Source organism: Zalophus californianus, chromosome 1 (assembly GCF_009762305.2).
Source record: "Zalophus californianus isolate mZalCal1 chromosome 1, mZalCal1.pri.v2, whole genome shotgun sequence".
In the NCBI taxonomy this organism is placed as follows: domain Eukaryota; kingdom Metazoa; phylum Chordata; class Mammalia; order Carnivora; family Otariidae; genus Zalophus; species Zalophus californianus.
In genome coordinates this window covers 173,968,093-173,992,636 of record NC_045595.1, presented here as the reverse complement: position 1 = coordinate 173,992,636, position 24,544 = coordinate 173,968,093, and the positions used below count along the sequence as shown (strand labels likewise).

Genomic DNA, 24,544 nt, shown 5'->3' with positions numbered 1-24,544 from the left:
GACTCCTGCTAAGTGCTGAACCCTTCACTGGGCTGGATCCCAGGAGTCATGAGATCGTGACCTGAGCCAAAACCAATAGACGCTCAAGCGACTGAGCCACCTAGGCGCCCCTGTAAAATATATTTTGAATAGCCCAGAAACATTTATCTGTAGTAGATGCTATTTTATTTGCAGCTGATCTCTAAGTATTCTTTTACTGTGATAATATTTTACTTAATACTCGGTTCAATATGGTATGCTATTCATGTTATGCAGTTTATTCCATTCTGCACTGAAGAAATCTAATACTTTTTGTTGTCAAATGCTTATCAAAAGTGAAACTGATTATACAAATAAAGCTGTAGCTTATAAACTTTATTACCCTTTGCTTTAATACTTAAGTTTTTCTCTAAGTGGAGTAGACTTTGCAACTGAGATTCTGCTAATACTATTTAATTTATCAAGAAATATATTCCAGCTGATCCAAAGAACAAATTCATATATTTGAAGACTTACATTAAAGTATGATTATAGGGCCACCTGGGTGGCTCAGTCAGTTAAGCATCTGCCTTCGGCTCAGGTCATGATCTCAGAATCCTGGGATCGAGACCCGCATCGGGCCTCCGCTCAGTCAGTGGTGAGTCTGCTTCTCCCTCTGTGATCTCTCTTGCTTTCTCTCTCTCAAATAAATAAATTCTTTAAAAAAGTATGATTATAAATTATCAAAATAACAATAATCCATTAGCTTTCTGGAAACAATAATGGAAACCTGTTTTTTGGGGGAAAGAAATCAGAAATCAGAAATGCATTACCTTTAATGAAGGGGGTCAGCTTATAATTGAAGGAAAAATAGGAAGAAAATTACTTGCTTGTTTAGAGCCTGAGCTATAAATTCTTTCTGTGTGCTAATGAGTAAACAGAATTTATGACCTAGGTAAATGAGTCAGTGGTCTCCAGATTTTTATAATACATCTTTTCCAGTAAATGTTTAAGTTATTGTATTAGTTTGGTAGATCTGCCATAACATACTACCAAAGACGGTGGATCAAACAACAGAAACTAATTTTCTCCCAGTTCTGAAGTCTGGAAGACCAAGATCAATCTGGAACCTTGTTGGCAAGATTGGTTTCTTCTGAAACCCCTCCCCCTGCCTTATAGATGGCCTGCTTCTCCCTGCTTCCTCACATGGTCTTTCCACTGTGTGTGTTTATCCCTAGTGTCTCAGGGTTTAAATTTCCTCTTTTTATAAGGATACTAGTCAGACTAGATTAGGGCCCACCCTAAAGGCCTCTTTTTAATTTAATCACCTCTGGAAAGACTTTCTAAATACAGTCACATTCTCAGGTATTAGGGCATGTGAAGTTTGAGGGGATAAGTTTCAGCCCATAAGTTACATACATTTTCTATTGCACTTTGTACATATACCTCCCTCCAAATTTTTTTAAAAGATTTGATAAAATTAAATAAAAATACAAGTTATATTTACTTCCCAGTCCCAGTGGATTGTCTGATAGAGTTTGTACACACCACTTTGGAGGCCTAAAATAATAAAATGAGAACCTCAGCTAATTAGCTATTCTGAAATGATAGTTCAAGATTGCCTGTAACTAAGCTTTGTTCTCTTGCTTTGATGGTGGATTTCTCTGTTGTGTTTTTCTGCCATTCATTTTAAGGAGCTAATAGTCTCTTGATGTTGGATTGTTTTACTACAAAGCCCGTCTTTATCTTTTTGACACATAAACCTCCACATGACTATGAAGGGTTTTGAGAAATGTTTTATGTAAATATGAAAATTCATAAAATGCACAGAAGTCTATAAAGTATACTCATCCTGATACACTTCTTATATGAAATGGCTTCAGAATGAAATTGCTTAGGTATGTAAAAATTCTTTTCCTTTGTACATATTAAGCTGCTTTATTCTTTAATACAATAGTAATAAAAAAATATAATTTCTGGTATTTGTGTCAGCTCAATTTCTTATATCTGCAGTGGTTTAAAACAAGTCTGGTAACAGTTTCTATTTTTAAAATAAAGCATGGAACTTTGTTTATTCTTCAGTAGGTATTTGGTATAAGGTAGGGGAAATCCACTTCCTCATGATACATTAATACTGATTGTAGACAGGTTAATGGGTTAAATATTAATGATCAAACTGTAAGGAAAAAAAGGGAGAAAGAAATAATTGCTTGCATCTGTGGGAAGAAATTTCCAAACCAAAAGCAATGGAATCGATTACAAAATCAAAGAACTGATTGCATAAAATTTTTAAATATTTTTACATTTAAAGGGTTATAAGAAAAAATGGGAAAGTACTTGAAAATGTGATATGGTTAACATCTCTAATATAAATGTAAATAAAAATAGCACTAAGACATAGATAAGTGGACATGAGGTGGTAAAATTTACAAAAGAAAATAATTAGTACGATTTGAAACCTATTCAAACTAAGAACATAAAAAAATTATAAGGTTATCAGACATGCAAAGAACGATGAACAAGCATGTTTATCAACAGTAAGAAGGTAAGTTAGTATAGTGACCTCCATACCTTGGAATACTATGCAAATTTTAGAAATGATGTATATGAAGAATTTTTAATATAAGAAAATGTTTATAATAATAGAATACATTATATGTAATATTTGATCAAACTTGAAAATGTGTAAAACTAGAGGAATCCATCAAAATGTCAATATTGACGATTTCTAGTGGCATTATGTTCAATTTTCATTCTCATAGGCTTTTGTTTTTACATTTTCTTCAGTAAGCATTAGCTTATTTAAAATCATAAAATAGAAACATGCTAAAAAAGGCAAAAACAGTATAATAGAACCAATATGACCTCTTTCCAAGCATTACACATCCCCTTTCCCTAATAGAAATATAGTGTATATGATTTCTACTATCTCCTTAAAAGTCTTTTAAATGTGTATTTTGAATTATACTACCATATTAATTAAATACAACATTTATAATGAGCACAGAAAAAAATTTATAAAATCTCTTATGTATAGAGGCTGATAGACTAATGACTTTAAGCAACTAACAAACTGCATGCATTTAATTACTTCACTCCTTAATACTTTATTTTCTTTTGCACCAAAGCTAAAATCATTTTTAGATTATTGGGGAACTTGTTTAAGTAAATATATTAAGCTTCAAATCACATTAGTGGCGATATTTTTCTTTTTACATGGTTCTAAGATTTGTACCTATGGTATATGCCTATATCGATATTTTGAACATCAAAGGTCTCAAAATGATGATGCTCTTTAAATATCGGGGACCATATGAAGCACTGATTTCCTGATGAATTGCTGATTGCTGTTACAAGAGAGCAACTAAACATCAAAAACTAATGATGTAATATATGGTGATTAACATAACAATAAAAAATTAAAAAAAAAACGAGAGCAACTAAAAAGTAACGTTTAAAGAGCAAATAAACTGCCGTTCCTATCAGAATGGGTGTGATACTTTCCTCAGAACATGTAACACTACCTGTAGTAAAGGGTGGGAGGCTAGAGCGTAGGGTCATTCTGGTCTACAGGTATTTGGTACCAGAACGTGATGATAATTTTGAAGATCATTGTAGTGAAAATAAGACACAGCAGCAGCTAACATTTGGGCATTTACTGTTTCCTACCTTTGGTGCTAAGTGCTATACTGTGTATTTCAATTAATCATTTAACTCAGTTAAAAGAGAGATTATCCCCATTGTTCATCTCTAGGAAATAACATGCTTAATTTCTTCATCATATCCATCCCTTTACCCTTTGTTCTAAATATCTGAGCTAAAGGGAGTTTATCAAATTTGGTAGATTCAGTAACTAGCAGCCTCTGAGACCATTTTACAACAATGATCATTATACAAAACCTAATAGTGGCAAAGTTACAATTATTTTTACTGAACCATCAGCACTCAGCAAACCACTGTTCAGGGCAAGGCTTCACTAGAAGCTCCAGCCACTCAAGCTCCACCCACGGGTCTCGCTACGCCCTCAGGAGTAAGCACCGCCTCCACCAGGCGCCGGCGGAAGTAACTTTGTGCGCGCGTGCCTCTCGCGGGACCTACACCTCTTTTTGGCGAGATTTCGACGACAGGGACAAAGCAGTATCTCGCGGGAAGTTGAACCGGAAAAGCGACGGGTGGAAGTGAACGCGGGTAAATCTCGGATGTGAGGCTGTGCTTTTGATTTCCAGGAGGTTTTAGATGCTCGGTGGTGTAGACCTCTTGTTTGGCATCTCGCGGCGGGATCATGTTGACCCGGGTGAGGGCTGGCACTCGATTGGGAGCCTCTGACTGAGTCACTTTAACGGGCCGAGGTGGCGAGGGAGGGGGTCGGGATGGGGGAACTTTGCGAGCTGTTGGTTTCTTTGGCTTCACAGTCCAAAGTCCCAGAGTAATGCTGAACGCGCGAACGCCTTCTCGTGAGCGTTCTCTGTCGGTTTCTCCCAAGACTCACCTGCGCCCCCCGTAATTAGTCTGTTATCCAAACGGCAGACCTGAATACCTCTTCCCTTAAGCTTTGGGCAGAATGCAAGCTCCACAGGGCCTGAGACTTAGCTGCTCCATTGTGGGAGCTTAGAACAATGTTACATAGTAATACCTCGCTAAACTTTGGATGAGTAAATGAAATAGAATTGCAAGGAAGTTTCCACAGGAAACGAGTGACTTTTTTTTTTTTGAAATAACCTTTTTAGAATAATTTTACATTTACAAAAAAGTTGCAAAGATAATACTCACTTCCATAGGCTTTTCACTCAGTTTCCCCAAATGTTAACAACTAGAGTGACTTATTTAATTTTGTTCCTTTGACGTAGCTTCTGTTAAGTCCACTAATTTTCAACGCCACAAATCCTTTAACCTTTGCTCTATTTGAGCAATAATTATTTGAAGAAACCCTCTTTTTTCATAAATACAGTTTTGTTACGTTTGAGGTAATGCTCCCTTGCAAGAACTAGTAATAATCGTAAAACATGTTCTTAAGAAAAAAACCCTGCTAATTTGAGGGTTAATTTGTAATATCAGATTGTGTCAACAGCGTTTTCTTGTCATCATAGCTGAAAGCAAAATCAGAGAGGAAGCTTGCAAAACAGATTTGCAAAGTTGTATTGGATCATTTTGAAAAACAGTATTCCAAAGAACTTGGAGATGCCTGGAATACAGTAAGGTTAGTATAATTCATCTCTTGATGCTTTATGATAGAACACGAAATAAACCCTTTTGGGGGAGGGGTGCTGTGAGTATAAAAGATAAAGGAATCTAAATCTGGCTGCCCTTTTCCTACAGAGGCTACAGAAGAGAAGAACTGTGAAGAAATAGATGGAAAATCATAGGAAAATGAAAAGGGGAGAAAGAAAACTTTGTAGTAATAGGAAAAAATTGTTATGGCCTTGCCTTAAGAGCCATTGTTTTGATCTTTGAAACGGAATGCCCACCAGTTTGACAAAATTAATTATACTGTAACAGAAAAATTTAAAATTTTTGAGGGTATTTGACTAGTTTCTGAAATTCAGAAGGTAATAAATCTTTAAAGCTGGCACAGGTCTGTCTTAGCTAGAGTCACTTTATTTGGTTATCATATTTCTTCCCTGTGTTTTTGGCAGGCTGTGTTTTGAACACGTGTACACACACACAAATTCTTTGAATGTATTATTGAAAATAAATGTTTCATGCATAGAAGTAAGTGAGATAAGTTTGATTTGTATGTTTAGTGATTTTTGCCTTTGGTCAGAATGTTATTCCATGGGTTCTTTACATTGAGTTCCTTTTCTCCAATTTTTGTTTAAATTCTAGTTAGTTAACATATAGTGTAATATTGGTTTCAGGAGTATAATTTAGTGATTCATCACCTATGTATAACACCCAGTGCTCAGCACAGATACCCATCACCATCTAGCCCATCCCCCACCAACCTCCCCTCCAGCGACCCTCAGTTTGTTCTCTATAGTTAAGAGTCTCTTATGGTTTGCTTCCCTCTCTTTTTTTTCCCCCTTTCTCTGTGTTCATCTGTTTTGTTTCCTGAATTCCACGTACAAGTGAAATCATATGGTATTTGTCTTTCTCTGGCTGAACTATTTTGCTTAGCATAATACATTCTAGCTCTGTCCACGTCATTGCAAATGGCAAGATTTCATTCTTTTTGATGGCTGAGTAATATTCCTGTGTGTGTGTGTGTGTGTGTGTGTGTGTGTGTGTGTGTGTGTGTGTGTGTGTGTATACATATCTTTTTTTTTTTTTTAAGATTTTACTTATTCATGAGAGACAGAGGGAGAGAGAGAGAGAGAGAAGCAGAGGGAGAAGCAGGCTCCCAAGGAGCAGGGAGCCTGATGCAGGACTTGCTCCCAGGACTTTGGGATCATGACCTGAGCCGAAGGCAGACGCTTAACCATCTGAGCCACCCAGGCGCCCTATATACACATCCTTATCCATTCATCAGTCGATGGACATTTGGCCTCTTTCCATTATTTGGCAGTTGTTGATACTGCTGCTATAAACATTGGGGTGTATGTGTCCGTTTGAATCAGTATGTTTGTATCCTTTGGGTAAATTCCTAGTAGTGCAATTGCTGGATCATAGGGTAGTTCTATTTTTAACTTTTTGAGGAACCTACACACTGGTTTCCAGAGTATGGCTGCACCAGTTTGCATTCCCACCAACAGTGCAAAAGGATTCCCCTTTCTCTGCATCCTCACCAACAACTGTTGTTTCCTGACTTGTTAATTTTAGCCATTCTAACTGGTGTAAGATGGTATCTCATTGTGGTTTTGATTTATATTTCCCTGATGATGAGTGATGTTGAGCATCTTTTCATGTGCCTGTTGGCCATCTGTATGTCTTCTTTGGAAAAATGTCTATTCATGTCTTCTGCCAGTTTCTTAACCGAATTAATTGTTTTTTTGGGTGTGGAGTTTTATAAGTTCTTTATATATTTTGGATACTAACCCTTTATCAGATACATCATTTGCAAATATCTTCTCCCATTCTATAGGCTGCCTTTTAGTTTCGTTGATTGTTTCCTTGGTTGTGCAAAAGTTTTTTGTCTTGATGAAGTCCTCATAGTTCATTTTTTCTTTTGTTTCCCTTGCCTACATGGAGTTCTTAACATAGTTCCATTCCCCGTAGAATACAGAGAGCAAGACAGTCCCCATATCCAGTTTGCCTGCAGTCTGGTGTTCCTGGGGGATAGGCGGCTAGTTAAAACTATATAAACCATTAATTCCATAAATATCCTGATAGGAATAGGCAGGAGAACCTTCTTAGTTAACAAAGCCTGAGGGTGCCAGCAAAGACCTGAGGAGAAGCCAGGCCTTGGTGACTTAACAGGAGTTACCTTAGCAAAAAAAAAAAACAAAAAACAGATAACTTAGGCTGAAAGAAGAGGGTGCTTCTGAAGCTAGGGTGCAAAAGCCCAGTACAGTTTGCTCAGTAAAAAAAGATTATGTAGCTGTAGACAATGGAATTTAGTCACATTGTTGTCTTATTAAATCCCTTCTTAGACCAACTCAATAACACTTTCTCATTTACAAAGGACAGCTTTAAGCATTTCTTTAAAACAGATGAAGTATTGGCTGATAATAAAGTCTGAGGTGGTTCTGAGATAATTTTAGGACAAGTAACACTGTTTTAGGAACTTGTAAATACTGTAATATGAAAAAGTAGTTTATGGTTGTGGTTTCTATTTCAAAACTAGATTTTAAAATGGATGTCTTCTGTCATAGAGAAGAAAGAAGGATGATAGTGAAGTGTAATAAATTCATTATGTTTTTGTATGTAAAGTTACTCACATAGAATAGCCAAACAACCACATACCTACTGCATGCTTATTATGTGCCAGATGGTATTGGCTTTATGTGATCCTCAGAACAAAGCTCTGAGGTCTGTTTCCCATTTTTCACGTGATGAAACTATAGAGTTTAAGTAATTTCCCAAGTTTACTTAGCTAGTAAGTGCCGGAGCAGGGATTTGTGTCTAGGCTTTCTGGTTCAAGAATTTCCACTGCTAACCCCTAATCTCACACCTGTGGTGTAATTAGGCATTCATGGATAACTTTAAAAAAAAAAAAAAAGGTTTTAAAAGGTATATTGTCTTCAGATTTTATAGTAGTCTAGCTACCCATACCCTGTAATGAGTTATGTTTCTATTTAATGTGCTCAGACAGATTTGTAAATTATTGTTTGACCCCAAACAAAATGAGCATTGAATCTCAAATCCATTTAATTAGCTGTGCCTTCTGCTTCATCTACCTTTTTGTTGGGTTTTCATGGTAATTTAAGTTTTGCATAAATGTGCTAAATTTGCCATGGGCAAAATAAAGGCTGAGATTAGAAAGTAGTCTGAACATGGAAGATGGCATGGGGAAGTAAGAACATATATATATATATATATATATATATATACACACACATATATATATATATATTTAACTTTTATTTGGAAGACATAATGTCATGCTTTCAGAGTCTGTTTACTTCCAGGGAAAGGTGAGTGCATTGTTTTCTACCTAGAAAGGGATTTACTTATTTTTAGTTTCCTGTCTTATCTAAGACATTTAGATAGTGGGGAAGATTTAGTAATTATTTAAATTTATTGTTTTGTAATAACCTTTTTTAAAAATTACCTTCTGAGCAAGCCTTTAAAGTTGTTCACAGTGGGTTCAAGTTTTGCTCTGCTCATTACCTACATTATCTTTCAGGTAAGCCCGTTCATGGCATGACTGAACTTCCCTCAATATGCTGCCATCTCAAGCTGTGCAGTCCCCTCTAAGCTTTGTTACATTCTTCTCAGTATTTTCTGGTAACTTCACTTAGTTTGGTACTAGGCAATCTCAGAAGCATACTATTTTTCCCTTCTAAACCTATGTTGTCATTTGCAACTTGCATGTTTTTTCTCACTTGTTGAAGGTATCACCATCAGTATGTTTCCTCTTTTCTCCTCCACACCTTCAAAGGTAAAGAATGAAACTTAATTAAAAATAAGTCTGACATTTACCCTCAGCTCCTGGGAGGTTATCTCTAAGCCCTTGGAATGTCCTGCCTAGTGTGACTTTGTTTACCTGGGGCATTGGGACACACTGGAGAGTCTTAACAGCGTGATTTGTGGTCGGGGCTGTGGGCCATGGTATCAGCTTGGCTTCCCACCTCTGAGCTCTAAAGGACCTGGAGAATAAAGATGAGCCAGTTGATCATGTTTGTGTGATTGGGGCCCAATAAAATCTAGATGCCAAGCTTTTGTTGAGCCTTCCTACTTGCCAGTATTCCTATGCATATGGTCACACATTGTTGCAGGGAAAAGTTGTCCTTGCCCATGATTCCACTGGAGAGGACACCTGGAAGCTTCATGCTTTGAATTTTCCTGTGCTCTGCACCATGTACCTCTTACCTTGACTGACCTTGACAGTTTGGGGGCTCCAAAACTATGGACTGCCATACACCACTACTCTGCCTCCATCAAAATCTAAATGCCCACCAAATGCTTTTCCTTCTTCCTGAGAAATTTCTTAATTTGGATTTCATTTGTATCCCCTTTTTTATTAGTGTTTCTCAGTCCATAGTCTCTCATGGTTCGTCTCCCCCTCCAATTCCCCCCCTTCATTTTTCCCTACTATTACTGTTTTTAAACAATTCTCCATCAAGCTGTCCCATATACCCTTGACAAAATTAGTTCTGCCTTTGTGTTTCCATTGCATTTTGTTGATAACGGCTATTGTAATTCTTTCACGATTGTGTTGTCATAATTTATTAAGTTATTTTTTCTGACAAGGGAGGGTCTTGAAGAACCAATACCTTAAGACTTGAGCAAGTCATCTACTTACTCACAAGTTAGTGTTTATAAACCAGGCACTGTTCTAACCACTGGGAATACAGAGATGGATTATATATATTCTGCCCTCAATATATATGAGGGGAGGATTAATTGGAAATCTTTATATGAACTTTGGAAATTTTGTGTGCACTTTGTAGAAAGCAAAGCAAACAAAAGAGCCTCAGTTAAGTCTGGCCTGTTTGTAAATATTTTTTTATTTAGACACTCTTCTCCAGAGTTCACATAGTTGACATATAGAGGGGAAAAAATATAGCAGATTGCATTAGCAGAATCTGTGAACGGGATGGAGTGGGGTGGTTGGAGAAAGGAGAAATGAACTAGTATCTCTATTTCTATTTTGTCCCTTATGTTAGCTTTACACAAATATTCAACCTTAATTTGTGCAAATCCCTGTGAAGTAGTAACTTTTAGCCCCTTTAAAAGTCAGAAGTTAAAAAGTACCAATTTTAATGGCCAATCCAGGCCTGTGATTGAATGAAAATAATAACATCAAATAACATTGTCCAAATCATTATACAATTTTTTCAAGGGATATGTGTGCACAGGCAAGTGACAGCAATCAACTTCCAGATTTTCAGTTTTCATGTATTCTCTTTCACAAAATTACTCTGATCCTTATGTGCCTAAGGGAGTACTTATTCTCCTTTCCCAACCTGACTTTCTGTTGTCTTTCTCCCACTTTACAAAAAAAAGGACACATTTTCACCATCCTGATTCTTCCACATTGCATTTCTCCAGGGTGACAACACCTCTACCTGTCAGAGACTATTGGAGTGTCATTTTAAGGGTTGAGAAAGTAAATGACTAATGACTAACAAATTCTTTGACAGGTGAGGTGGTTTCCAAGTTTTGCTTTTAACAAAAAAGTAAAGGAGCTCCAGTTGAGTTGTCAACTAACAGGTCATTTAAAATATTTTTGAAGATAGATCATTAAGTGATTTGGGAATATAACTCAGAAATAGAAGTCAAAAAGAGAGACATTGCTGTAACAAAATATATTTAATTCTTACCCACTTATTTAAGTGAAGGTTTTTCTCAGCCCTTGTAAGAATACAAAACAGGAGTATAGTTGATTTGGACCCTGACTCGGTATAGCCCTAGGTAATATTCATCTCTGGATATATGGGGACCAGGGTCAGGGGGAAGCTCATTTCATTGAGATCCATTTCCTGACACTTTTCCTTTTTATGTTTAATAATTATGAAATCTATGGTAAATATTTTGATCAACTTTATACTAATAATTTTACTGATAACTGAATCCAGAAGTTACCATTTTAACACTTAGAGATTTAGGCCATAGTGAAAACAAATTTAGTATATATATGTGTGTGTGTTTATGGCAGAGAAGTACGATAGGGTAATAAAAGATTTCAAGCACAAAAATCTATTAAGATAAAGTTATATGGGGAAATAGAATGTAAACAGAAAAAGGAACTGTAAAATTTTCACCTGTTCAAGAAGAGTCAGTCCATGAATTTTTAAATGGACAATGATGGGTTTCAAAATCACTCTGGTATTTAGGTTCCACTGGATGCGTTTTAAAAAATGGTGTAATTTATATTTTAAAATGTCAATTTTTATAGTATGCTGGAAGTTACGTTCTTAATCTGTGGTGAAGATTTTGATGTCAACTTAAAACGTGCCAGAGGGTACATAGTTTTTTTCAAAATGGTCAGTGGAGGTACTAGCAAACATCTTCAGGTCACTGATCTTGTGGGTCCCAATTCTGCTAGCTGCTGATTTACTTGAACTTCTGTCATTGAAGACCAGTAAGTGGAACAGCTTCAGACCCCTCATGAATCTTCAGAGGAGTCCTGGAGTGTGGTGCCTGGTGAGTGTCTTCTTAAGGTCCTGTAATGTACACTGCCAGTATTGTCTGCTGGGCTACTTGTCCATCCATTCAGAGCTTTGGACTTGAGCAGCCATTGGCCTGCCAGCCCCAGGGGCATCATCCGGCCAGTGCACTGGAGTGTTAGAGTGTGTGTGTGTGTGTGTGTGTGTGCGCTAAGGAGGGGAAATCACTGGTAGTTGGGTGGGATGGGGTGGGTGGGGTGCTGAGACCCACATTAATATGCAGTTTTGCTTTCTCAGTGGTAGGAAGCACCAGCTTGAGCAGTCCCTTCATCAAGTGGTCCTATTGCAGGTGCTCAGGGCAGCGTGTATCAGGCTATTCCCACTGTTAGGAGCATTCGGAGGCCAGGGCACTGACACTAGGCGAGGGTTGGAGTGAAAATTCTCTGCCTCTCCCCTGTGGTATGCCACTAGTGCTACAGTACCAAGGTCTCACACTTCATTAGACTTTAAAGTCAGCCAGGTTTTGAATCAGGTATTTCTGCTTAATAGTGATAGAACCTTGGGTGAGTTGCCAGATTTCTGAAAGCTTCAGTTACCTAACTTCTAAAATGGGGGTAATAGCTGTCCTTCACGGTTGTGATTGTTAAATGAGCTAAGCAGGCAAAATGCATATTGTAAACAAATCCATAATTTTTATTATTAATATCAGGGTGAGGTGGAGCAGGTGGATTTGCTTGTAGGTAGAAAGGTTTCCCTGAGGAGATAAAGCCTAAATCGGCCTCTCAGCAGAGAGTAGGGGAGTCAGCCAGGCTATAGGTGGGCCATTGTAGGTCACAAGAAAGGTCATTTTGGGCAGAGGGAACGGTTTATCCTGAGACTGGTAAAGGCTAAAGAAAACTTGTTCCAGGAAGTTCAGGGACTTAGTAAGGCTGCATATAGGTTAGGAGGAGTCAGAAAATTTGTTTAAGCAAGTTCTTATTTTATCTAGTTGTTAAAGAATGAGAATAATTTCTGAAGATTGCTGACTCACTCTGCCATAAGTATATGTTGTTGTTGTTTTTTTTTCCAAGATGTATTTATTTGAGAGAGAGTGAGTGCAGGGAGGGGCAGTTGGAGAGGGAGAGAGAAGCTTTAGCAGACTCCTTGCTGAGCTCCCCATGTGGGACTTGATCTTAAGACCCTGAGATCATGACCTGAACTGAAACCAAGAGTCAGATGCTTAACCGACTGAGCCACCCAGGGGCCCCAATAAGTATATGTTTTTAAATGCAATGAGGTTTTCTCCCCTAGAGTCCTTCAGTGAACTTTATCATATTATATTTGACCCATATCATCCGCCATGAGCCACACCAGACTACTTTTAATTACCCAATGCACCGTCCTTCATACGCCTGTGCCTGGGCTATTGCCTTTGTCCTTGGATTTCCCTTCTCATTTTGTCCTATGGTATTCCTCCTTATCCTTCAAAATTTAACATATTGTATAATACACAAAAATAGTGTTCCTAAACTAACATAACATACAATAAGGTTAAAAGGAAATATGCAAGATAAATAACCTTTACTAAGGAATCTGAAAATGTGACTAAATGGAGAAACATTGTAGTCAGGGTTGGAAAGACTAAATACAATAAGGATGTTAATTCTCCCCAAATTTACTGCATTTAATATAATTCTAGTCAAGGTTTCTGTCTATCTACACAAATATTTTATAAATTATTTTTTAACTGACCCAACTGATTCTAAAGTTCATCTGAAAGAATAAACATTCTAAAATAGCTTTGGAAATTCTGAAGGAAAAGAAAAGAGATTTGCTCTGTCAGATATTAACCAATTGAAAGTGTCCTACCTTTGTTAGCTAAAGGAACAAGGCGCTCCAATCTGTATTAATTAAATTATGTTTCTTATTTCTCTGTTAAATGAGTCAACACCCTGGGTAGATTTTCATCCAGTTTGGAAGGGTAAGGTTAGGATAGACTGAAATAAAAGTTAGAGCAGTGACATTTGCAGATCTCCCCTTTGGGTCTGTTTTAATGCAGTGGTTCCCGAAGTGTGGTCCTGAGGATTAGCAGCATTATCATCACTGGAGAACTTGCTAGAAATGCTAATTCTCAGGCCGTGCTTCTGACCTACTGTATCAGAAAATCCTGGGGTAGGGCGTAGTAGTCTTTTACAGACACTTGATGCCTGCTAAAGTTTGCAAAGTACATTCTTAAAAAAAGTTGTCGGGCGCCTGGGTGGCTCAGTTGGTTAAGCGACTGTCTTCGGCTTGGGTCATGATCCTGGAGTCCCGGATCGAGTCCCGCATCAGGCTCCCTGCTCGGTGGGGAGTCTGCTTCTCCCTTGGACCCTACCCCCTCTCATGTGCTCGCTCTCTCTCTCTTTCAAATAAATAAATAAATCTAAAAAAAAAAGTTGTCATCCTCCAAAATTCCTAAAACAGACACACTGGGCTCCTCTGTTGGTGGACCATCATAGTAAGAGGCAGTGAAGGAGAAAGCAGTTTCACATATTAGCCCCCAATTGAAATTCACCTGGCACAATTCCAGTCGCAGGTGTTACATTTCAATCCAGCCATTTCTCACCTAGGCAACTCCAGGGTGAGTAGCAGCTGGGATTTGTTTAATTGACCATGGTTAATGAGGCTCCCAAATAACTCAGCTAGAAAGGTGAGCTTGTAAATAAATATTTCCTGCTATATCATCTGTCAGTTGATATGAGCTTCTGACTGTTAAGAGATCTGTTGGACCGAATAAAAAATTAGGAAAGAGAATCTTCTGGTGAAGGCGGGAGGGTGGGGGGGTGTGCGGTGCTGTCAATCCATAAGTGATTTTTAAACCATCCTTGGTTTTGTATCATCTGAACCACTGATCGCCTCATTAACTCTGTTACTGTATAGTTCACTATAGTTTTCCATACTTTTATTTCATGAGAGGAAGACTTTAACACGCACTCTTTAAATACCCTTTAATGATAGTACTTTTCCCTTCAATATTAATAGTCTCAGGTTTTAAATTTTGTCTTTTGAAAAACATTTGTGCAAAGTGATAGACTGACATCTCTTTTGATGTATTCAGAGGTATGTAAAGACAGGCCATGTGTTTTTGGCAAGATGTTCTGCAGGAAGGTCCGGACTACTAGGCGCAGGTGAGGCATTCCCCTCTGATGCAGAATTTAAGGGGCCCCTAAAACTCAATAATCAAATAATACTTTAATGGGCACAATTCATACAAAAGAAAGAAAACCCATGATGAATAAAATACTAAAGTTTTAAATAAAGGCAGGATCGTAACAGTGGTAGGTTGAGCCATATTGGAGCCTATGGCAAAAGGGCAAAGTCAGTGATAACTAATCCTGACTGAAAAAAATCACAGGTAAGTGTGAAACTAGGACCACATTCACTTGATTGGTAATATAAAATTGTGTTTGTATATATAATATTAATATTCTTTTGTTTTTCTATTTCTAGGGATATACTAATATCTCCATCATGCTGGCAATATGCTATCCTTCTTAACAGATTCAATTATTCCTTTGAACTGGAAAAAGATTTACATTTAAAGGGCTATCACACACTCTTTCAAGGATCTTTACCCTACTATCCTAAATCAATGAAGTGTTACCTTAGCAGAACTCCGGATAGAATGCCTTCAGAAAGACACCAAATTGGAATTTTAAAAAAATACTATCTCCTGAATGCTGCCTCTCTTCTGCCAGTATTGGCTCTGGAATTAAGGGATGGGGAGAAGGTTCTGGATCTGTGTTCTGCTCCTGGAGGCAAATCGATAGCTCTGCTGCAGTGTGCTTATCCAGGTAGTGTGCTTTTCTTTCAGTAATTGACAGCTTTTAAATATCCATATATTACAAAATACTTTTAAAGTATATGAGAAAAAGTGTAAATTGAGTTTGCAGACTTTGAAAATCTGAAAAAAACAGGACAGTATGTCGAATGGAAATTTTAGCTAAGAAATCAGTGTTAATTTTTTTTTTTCAGCTACATACTAGCAGATAATTTTGAACAAAACTACCACATTTTGTAAACCTAAATCTGTCAGGTATTATGAATCCTGATAAGCCAATAATAAAGATGTTTTATTTTATCATTGACTTTTATACTTGAGAGTCTTGTATTGATATCTCATTATACTTCTGGGCAACAAAATATAACATTTAAGGTCATTTTTTGTATCATTAGACCATAAGGTTATAAGACAGTTCTGTCCGATACATATATAATGTGAAGTGCATATAAAATTTAAAATTTTTAAGTACTCATTAAAAAAAGCAGAAGCAGTTGAGATTAATTTTAGTAATACATTGCAACCCAGTACATCCAAAATATTATTTCAACATGTAATCAAAATAAAAGTTATTAAAGAGATATTTTGCATTCTTATTTTCTTACAAAATCTTCAAAATGGGCATGTATTGTACAGCACATTTCAGTTTGGACTAGCTACCTTTTAAGTGCTCATAGCCACACGTGGCAAATGGGTATGATATTAGACAACGCAATTCTTTTTTTTTTTTTCTTTTTTTAATTTTATGTAGTTGACAGAGAGAGAGAGAGAGCACAAGCAGGGGCAGCAGCAGGCAAAGGGAGAAACAGGCTCTGCACTGAGCAGGGAGCCCAATGTGGGGCTTGATTCCAGGATCCTGGGATCATGACCTGAGCCAAAGGCAGATGCTTAACCAACTGAGCCACCCAGCCTCCCCTAGATAATGCAATTCTAAAAGACTTTTTAAAAAGTTTTTTGGAAGTAACTTATCATTACCATTATTAGTATAAAAATGATGACATGTATGTAAATGTACATTTTTATAAATATTTGTTAAAAGTAATGAGTCAACCAACATTCATCATAAATTATTTTCCTAATTAGATAATAAGACTTTTTAAAAAATTATTTCAGATTTCCCTGGGGAAATATTACTTATAGGTTGGTAAGACAGGGTTCAGCATCAGTTCTGTCTAGTTTCTGTTTATTTGATGGTTTTTATAAATGCAGATGCTGTTGTTTATTTTAGATAAGATGATGGAAATGGTACGAATTGTGTTATAGTAGTTTCACTAAGCTCTTTAAATCTTGAGTTATGACCCCAAAGCACAGAGATATTTTTCATCAAGCATTATTTTAATGATCTGTTAGGTGAGCACTCTAGGTCCGCTTTTGATTTTGTTGAAGGGAAAGGGTTACAAACCATCTCAATTACAAAAGGCTACTTTGCCTAGTTGTTTAATTCATTCACTTTCTTAGCCAAGGTACCCATGTGTTTAATTGCCTTTGTTTGGTGCCATGTAAATTTCTACACCCTGGCACAATTTGCTGTAATAAGATTCTGGATGAGTGGGAAGCATGCTCCTCAGTTATAAGGTTGGTGAAAGGTCATTGTGAAAGAAGATTCCCTGACCAGAGATGTTCTTTAGGAAGTTGATGATTTGAAAATTGATTCTTTTAAAACCATCCAACTTTGCTTATTATCCCTTAGAAAGTTGTTATGTATCCCTAGGGCATGCATATTCCAGTTTGAAGACTGCTAATTTATATCTTCCTTTGAGAGCACTCCCTGTTGAAATATATTTCAAAAACTTTGATGAGAACTGTGAATCCAGTTTTACTAGGCATTGGTACAAATATATCAGTTAGCTATGTATTTAGGAGAAAACATACTCTGTGTTTTAGCATTGTTATTAAAACTTATTGAAGCTTGCTGTATTTTTTAATGTAAGAAATCAGAACAAAAGATAGTTTAGTAAGGTTATTATTTTTGTAATTTGAGCTGAAGGTTTATGGAATCGTATTATAAGGAGTATTTTTACTTCTTTTTGTGTTCTTTGACAGTATTTTTATTTTGTTACATCAATTTTGAATATAGAATTTTTAGTATTGTAAAAAAAATGGAAGAGAAATATTAAATTTGGGTACCGTGTTGAAGAGAGAGCATTTTAATCCTAATTAGGCTATAAATATTTCACATGCTTATGATAGGGAAGGTGATTTGATTAGGAATACAAATGCAAACTGATAATATTCTAGGAGTTTGAAGTGGAGAAGAATCTTCCTGTTCTTACATCAAGGGCAATGAACTACAGGCAGTGTTCCAAGTAAAGAAGCTTTTCATCTAAGTAGGACTAATGATAATGGTTTAGTAAGAAGTACAGATGTCTTCATGCTGATGCTCAAAGCCCAAATTAGGTTAGTTACAGTGCTTGAATTTGGAATGCAGAAGCAATGCTAAAATAAGCTTTTAAAAGCAAAACCTAAAATGATGGCTGCAACTAAATGTGCATTTATACAACAAATTTCTTTAGATTGGTACTGGCCTTTATTCTGGGCCAAGAGGCTCATAGCTTTGAATGACTAGAAAGCTCATATTTTAGGATGATTAAAGAAATTAGTTTATTTCTCTTTTGGTCCAGCTGCTCCCACCTGTTAGCACAGTGATGGATTATCCATTTTTTGTGGGGTTTTTTTGTTTGTTTTTTTGTCAACACAGCCTTTGTTATGTCCTGGTCTTGACAGAAAAAGAAAACAATTCTGATTCTAAATAGGAAGGCATTAACATACTAAGAATGATGCAGCTTGATGGAGTGGCTTATTCAACTTCCTTGCTGAGGGCTCTGTCCTTCATGAAATTTTCTTTGCTGTCAGTGATACCTTTTTGACATCTAGTTAGCCTTTGGTGGTAGAAAAGATTTGAAAGACTCCTTGCTTTACTGAATTGCTTTTATCCTGCTTCCTGCGCCCTTAGGCCTCCAGGCCTTTTGCACACCCTATGGGTATCACTTTCCTCCCCCTCCTCCCCTGCTAACTTTTTTGTTCATTCTTCAGGTTTTCACTCAGGAATCAACTTTCCTAGAAAGCCTTCCAGAACTCCCTGCATTTGATGCACTTTTTATTTTGGTGGTAATAAAAACATTTCGGAATAACCTAGTATTTGCCGAGGACAGTACTAATCACATTGCATAAATCTGTGTTTTCAAACATTTTTTAGTAGTCTTTGCTTTCAACACTTACGTTTTATTTCTATTTATATATGTGTTTCTGAAGTCCTAGGGCTCTAAGAAACACAGTGTGACTATCACTGATGTATATGATCTTTAACCCTGCAGCACCATTGGTTGGGCATTATTATCCCCACTTTAAAGCTGAAACCAAAACAAAGAGAAGTTAACCTAAATTGCCCTAGGTAAGTGACAGAGCTGTGGTCTGAACTCAAGTTTTCAGAAATGTGCACTTGACTGTTTTGAGGTCTCCTGATGTCACTCAACTACTGACTTGTCCAGCATCCTCCATTAGACAGCTTCTTGAGAATAGGAGAGGTTCTCACTTATCTTTGTGTCTGCAGCTGTTAGCACCGTTTCCAGTTCATAACAGGTACTTAGTAAACCAGAATCTTGAAGTGGTTGTATTCTCAGATGTATTTTAGTCTGTTGTCGACCATGTTTTAGCAAATTTGTTGTGAAGTTTTAAGATTGCTCCGGATATCTCAGAGAACCTTATCATTAGCCTTCATATCACTTCTAATGTATGGACAATATCATTATTCCAGTTTTTACATTGAGGGGGCATATAATTCCTCAGATAATCATAATTATGGCATCAGTGATAGTCACACTGTGTTCCTTAGATAATTACTCCAAGGAGTAATTAACAGAACTGAAAATAGGCAGAATTGAGTTTTTTCCAAGTTAGTTGCACCAAAATAAATGAATGAAACTAGTAGCCCAATATCTTTCCATGGACCAAAGGCTGCCTTACACAGATGTAAAGCCTCAATAACTTTTTCATATATTTTTTAAATTCACTCCCTTTTCCTGCTTAAATGAAGAAATACAAAGATTTGGTTTATTTTTGACGATTTAAACATGAAGTTAATTCTTTTTCAATGTAGTAAGTCTTAGTATATATATGAAACTTGGGTTGTGATGTCTTATATTACATATTTTAAAAAGTTTAACCAGTCTAAGACAATTTCAAATAAAATCTACATCTAGGTCAAACAACATTATAACATAAAACTATATTTTAATGAAGTTATTTTAAAGTGCTGAATTAAGAATCTTGACTAAAGCTGTAATTAATGAAAAGCTGACCTGATTTTCAGTTTTAACAGTTTAGATATTCTTTATTATAATACTATGTTTCAAATCAACTCAGCCACATTAGTGAGCACGTACTATGTGTGCAAGGCTTTGGATGGTAGGTGTGGAACTGTGAAAGATGTAGAAATAACTAAGATTTTGGTTCCTTGTAGAATGACAAACTAGGTCTCCTAACCAACCCTCCTGCTGAAAACAACTAAAAAATGTAGGATATAATATTAAAAACAGAATCTTTAAATGCATTGGTGATCTCCAAATATTCAGTGACCAAAATCTAAGAGATAATGGGAAACTAGAAGATCAGTTGAGCATCAAAGCCAGCTTTTCACTTGTGAGCATTTGTTTAACCTGAAAAACTTGCATGTTGATTTTCATTTCTTCATGAAAATGTGGGAATAAAAGACAAAGCCAGAGCTTGCCCAAGAGATAATCTAGGAGGTTAACTTACAGAAAGCTGAGATTCCAAAATAGTATACCCTCCATGTAAGGTAAACTAAGAAGAAATTGTCCTATCCCAAGGAACTGAAAGGAAAACTGTCTATTTTCAATTTTGATGATGGAGGAAGAATGGAAATACCCTCTGAAATTGTGTAAGCACAGCTAAGCCAGTGTAGACCATTATAGTGAAGTTGCAGAACATTGAAAATAAAGAGAAGATCCTCCTAAAGAGAGGACAGATAGTTTATCTTCAAAAGAGTAGAATGAGGATTGACCTTTGAGGGTAACAGTGGAAACTAGCATTCAGAGGAATGATGTTTTCAGTGTCCTAAGAAAAGATGACTAAAAATCCAGAAGTATATTCACCAAGATATCCCTGAAGAACGAAAGTGAAATGGACATTTTTTTTAGACGAAGAGAGAATATGTTTGTCACCAATGATTCTGAAAGATGTGTTTCAGGAAAAGGGAAAGCCATTGTAGATGGATGATAAAAGATAACAAGAAGAAATGAAGAACAAAGAAGATGGGAAATATATGGATAAATCTAAAAGTCATTGACTATAGAAGACAATGATGATGATGTTTTCTGCAGTTAAAAAATGTAAGCCCAAATAAAACCCAAATATGCAGTAACAGCATCTAGTTTGGGAGGGAGAATTAAAAGATTCTTACATCTTTTAGGGAAAATGGTAAGGTTGACTAACTTTATATTTTTTTACATAAGCATGTTAAAAATTTTAAGTTTACATATGCATGTTAAAAATAATAGAAATGGAATATAAAATATTTAAACCAGAAAAAGGGAGAAGTGGAATGAAAAATAATTAAGACATGGGTCTTTCCTTTGAGTCTCTTAGTATCTGATGAGGACAAGGTGTGACTTTGGGGAGCTTTCTTGGCCCCAGTTTATGCTCCACCACAGATGTCTTTGGCTTCATCTTTACTCCCACTCCTTAAAGGCTTCAGACCCTTGAATTGTTTCCAGATTGGAGAAACCCTAGAAAAGATTCGTGCTGTTCCTGCAGTTACCTGCTGCTAATGTTACTACTGCCACAAATTGAGGAGCCTCCAGATAGCTTCCAGCTTACACGCAAAAATCACCACACCTGAGTGGTTGCTGTTAACTGGCCTTGGGACTCTGGCTTGCCTGTAGGGGCCAGATAGCACAAACCTGAACTGTGTGGAAGTTATCAACTCTTGGAATGGACTTTAACCAATGAGAGGCAGGAGACAGAAGATGACAGCAGATTACGTGTTCTTCCTCCTTACTCCACTAAACCCCATAGTTTCTTCCAAGGCTCAGCAATTTCAGACTGTGGACATATCCTGAGAGATGACCAGTGCTGTAGCCACCTTGATTACAAACCTTTTTATATTTGTGCTCCATCTTTGTATGATTTACTTCCTTTTTTTCTTTCACTCTAGTTTCTGTTTGGTTGCATCTCCTCCATAACATTAACTTTTGCCTTAGGTCATTTTCTAGTGATTTAAGGTTTTTAGACAACTGTCCATAAGCTGCATTAGCAAATCCTCTAAAACCCCTGAAGTAAACACATAAATTAAAAAGGAGTGTACTACCTGTGTAAATGTAGCTTTAAGGTGATTTCTTAATCCTTTCCCCCCCTAACAAAATCGATGCCATCTCCTAAGTGCCTTCCATATAGAAATTGTGGTGCGGTGGTAGTAGAAAGGGTAAGCAATGCACACGAACATCTCTCTTGAGGTAAAATATGGTTAAGTACTATAGAAGTGGTTCAAAGTATGTATGAGAAGTGGACAAGTCAGTCAAATTTGGTGGAGCACAGAGTATGTTGGTAAAACAGTGGGAGGTTAAAATTGAAAGGTTGTCTTGAGGTCTCATTATCGCAGACCTTGAAATAAATCAATAGTTTGAACTTTATGATAGGAAATCATTAAATGTTTTTTTTTAAGATTTTATTTATTTATTTGAGAGAGAGAATGAGATAGAGCATGAGACGGGGGAGGGTCTGAGGGAGAAGCAGACTCACTACTGAGCAGGGAGCCCGATGCGGCTCGATCCTGGGACTCCAGGATCATGACCTGAGCCGGAGGCAGTCGCTTAACCAACTGAGCCACCCAGGCGCCGTCATTAAATGTTTTTAATCATGAATTGACAATCAGAGAAAACATATGGATAGATATATCTATAGAGAGAGATATGTAGATGTATATATATTTATACATATATATTTGAGCAAAGGGTTTACAAAAATATTTCCCCCTCTGAATTACAAATTTCACCTTCATGTAGTTCTCTAGCTTTGTTTCCCTGGTAACCTGACAGATTGTCACTACGTTTCCAGGCAACATTACTCATGATAAAAAAGACCCTGATAGGTAAAATGCATGTGCACTGGGAGAAAGATTAAATAAGCCCCAGAGACCCAAAAGGGATGCCCTGATTGGGTCTTCCTGAGTGCATTGATTCTTGTTCCTGGGCAGTCCTCTTGTAACTGGGCATCCCTCATGGGGATCCCGAAAGCTGTGCCTATGAAGTTGTTAGAAGAAACGTTGTCTTCTGTGGGACATGAAGCTTTTAAGCCAGGACAGCTCCTACATCTGCCCAATGTGAATGTGGAAGATCCACAGAAGTGGCCAATGGTTAAGTGCTTGTATACTAGGTTGAACATAGAGTGCCAGTTGTGGAAAATAACTAAAATATGTGGGGGAGAAGACAGGAAGAATGTTTTTTTAAAGATTTTATTTATTTATTTGAGAAAGTAAGAGTGAGCAGGTTGAGGAGCAGAGGGAGAAGCAGGCTCCCTGCTGAGCAGGGACCCACCCCCCCCCGCAACGTGGGGCTCCATCCCAGGACTCTGGGATCACGACCTGAGCCGATCGCAGCCGCTTAACTGACTGAGCCACCCAGGAGCCCCAGGAAGAATTTTTAATAAGGTCTGTTTGTACAGATTTCTCTTGGCCCTGACTCCCCATCTCTGGTGATAAGAATATTTCTTCCCTTCTGGTGTAGGGAGAGTATTTTTCATACAGGATTTCATCTCCTTTTAGGAAAAAAAAGGAAGGTAAAAATGCCCTTCCTGTATCTGCTATTCAAGTGCCTTTAACTGAAAATAATCAACATGCCAAAGTGGCATATTTTGGAGAGGCATGTTCTGAATCCTTTTACTAGATAAAATCCCCATTTTACACATGAGGAAACAGACTTTTTTATATGAAGTCATGAACATTTTTTATTAACATATAGTGTATTATTCGTTTCAGAGGTGGAGTTCAGTAATTCATTAGTTGTATATAACACCCAGTACTCATTACATCATGTGTCCTCCTTGTTACCACCTTGTTACCCCATACTCCCCCCGCCCCAGCAACCCTCAATTTGGGAAACAGACTCTTGAGAGCTAAGTAACTTCCCAGTTACGGGAATTACGACAGTTCATAATTTGAGCGATGTCTTACTAATACCATGAGGTATTGGTTGTATAGCATATCTTTAGGAATCCATAATTAAATTTGAATGAATAAATGGTCAGAGCTTCTGACAGGCTGTGTAGGCAAGACTATTGTGAATGTTTTGTGTGTGTGTGTGTATTGCTGTTTTTAAAACCTAAGATGATCATAATATTTACCTCTGTGCTCTATTTCTGCATAATTACGATGAATTGATTTCTTTCTGAAATTTATTTGATCAAAAGTGGAAATTTAACAATTCCATTGCATTCATTTTAAAACTTTTTAATCCTTTATGTTTAGGTTATCTTCACTGTAATGAACATGATAGTCTGAGATTGAGGTGGCTGAGGCAGACATTAGAATCTTTCATCCCACAGCCTTTGGTAAACGTAATTAAAGTGTCTGAATTGGACGGCAGAGAAATGGGAGATGCCCAGCCTGAAATGTTTGACAAGGTATAGTTATTACATTGTGACAAACTGATGGGCTCCCAGTGATACCACTGTTATGTTGCTTTGTTTTGTTGTTGTCTTCCATCTGCTTCCAGACATAGCCTGATACAATTTCTCAGTACTCTGGGAAATTTTGATAAAGTGAACAAGGAAGCAGTTTTCATTTGATGGTCAGCATGATTCAAAGGAAGCGGTAACATTGGGATTGGGGATTATTGAATTTTTTTTTTTTTAAGATTTTGTGTATTTATTTGACAGAGAGAGAGAGACAGCAAGAGAGGGAACACAAGCAGGGGGAGTGGGAGAGGGAGGAGCAGGGAGCCCGATGCGGGGCTCCATCCCAGGACCCTGGGATCATGACCTGAGCTGAAGGCAGACGCTTAACGGCTGAGCCACCCAGGTGCCCCTATTGAATGTTTTTTATTTCCAGGTGCTTCAAAGATACTCAGGAAAAGAGCAGATATTATTTGGGTCAGTGCACAAGTATGTACACTATATAATTGCTTTA

General features: G+C 37.1%; 1 protein-coding gene across 1 annotated transcript in view; it reads left to right on the top strand.

Moving 5' to 3' along the window:
* The first annotated feature begins 3,285 nt into the window (after positions 1-3,285).
* Positions 3,286-24,544, top strand: part of NSUN3 (NOP2/Sun RNA methyltransferase 3) — a 55,709-nt gene continuing 34,450 nt past the window's right edge. Inside the window, exons 1-4 of the mRNA XM_027583534.2 lie at positions 3,286-4,252; positions 5,046-5,155; positions 15,075-15,418; positions 23,885-24,039. Coding sequence (XP_027439335.1) covers positions 4,241-4,252; positions 5,046-5,155; positions 15,075-15,418; positions 23,885-24,039 — 621 coding nt within the window. The 5' untranslated portion in view covers positions 3,286-4,240. The remainder of the gene's footprint in view (positions 4,253-5,045; positions 5,156-15,074; positions 15,419-23,884; positions 24,040-24,544) is intronic.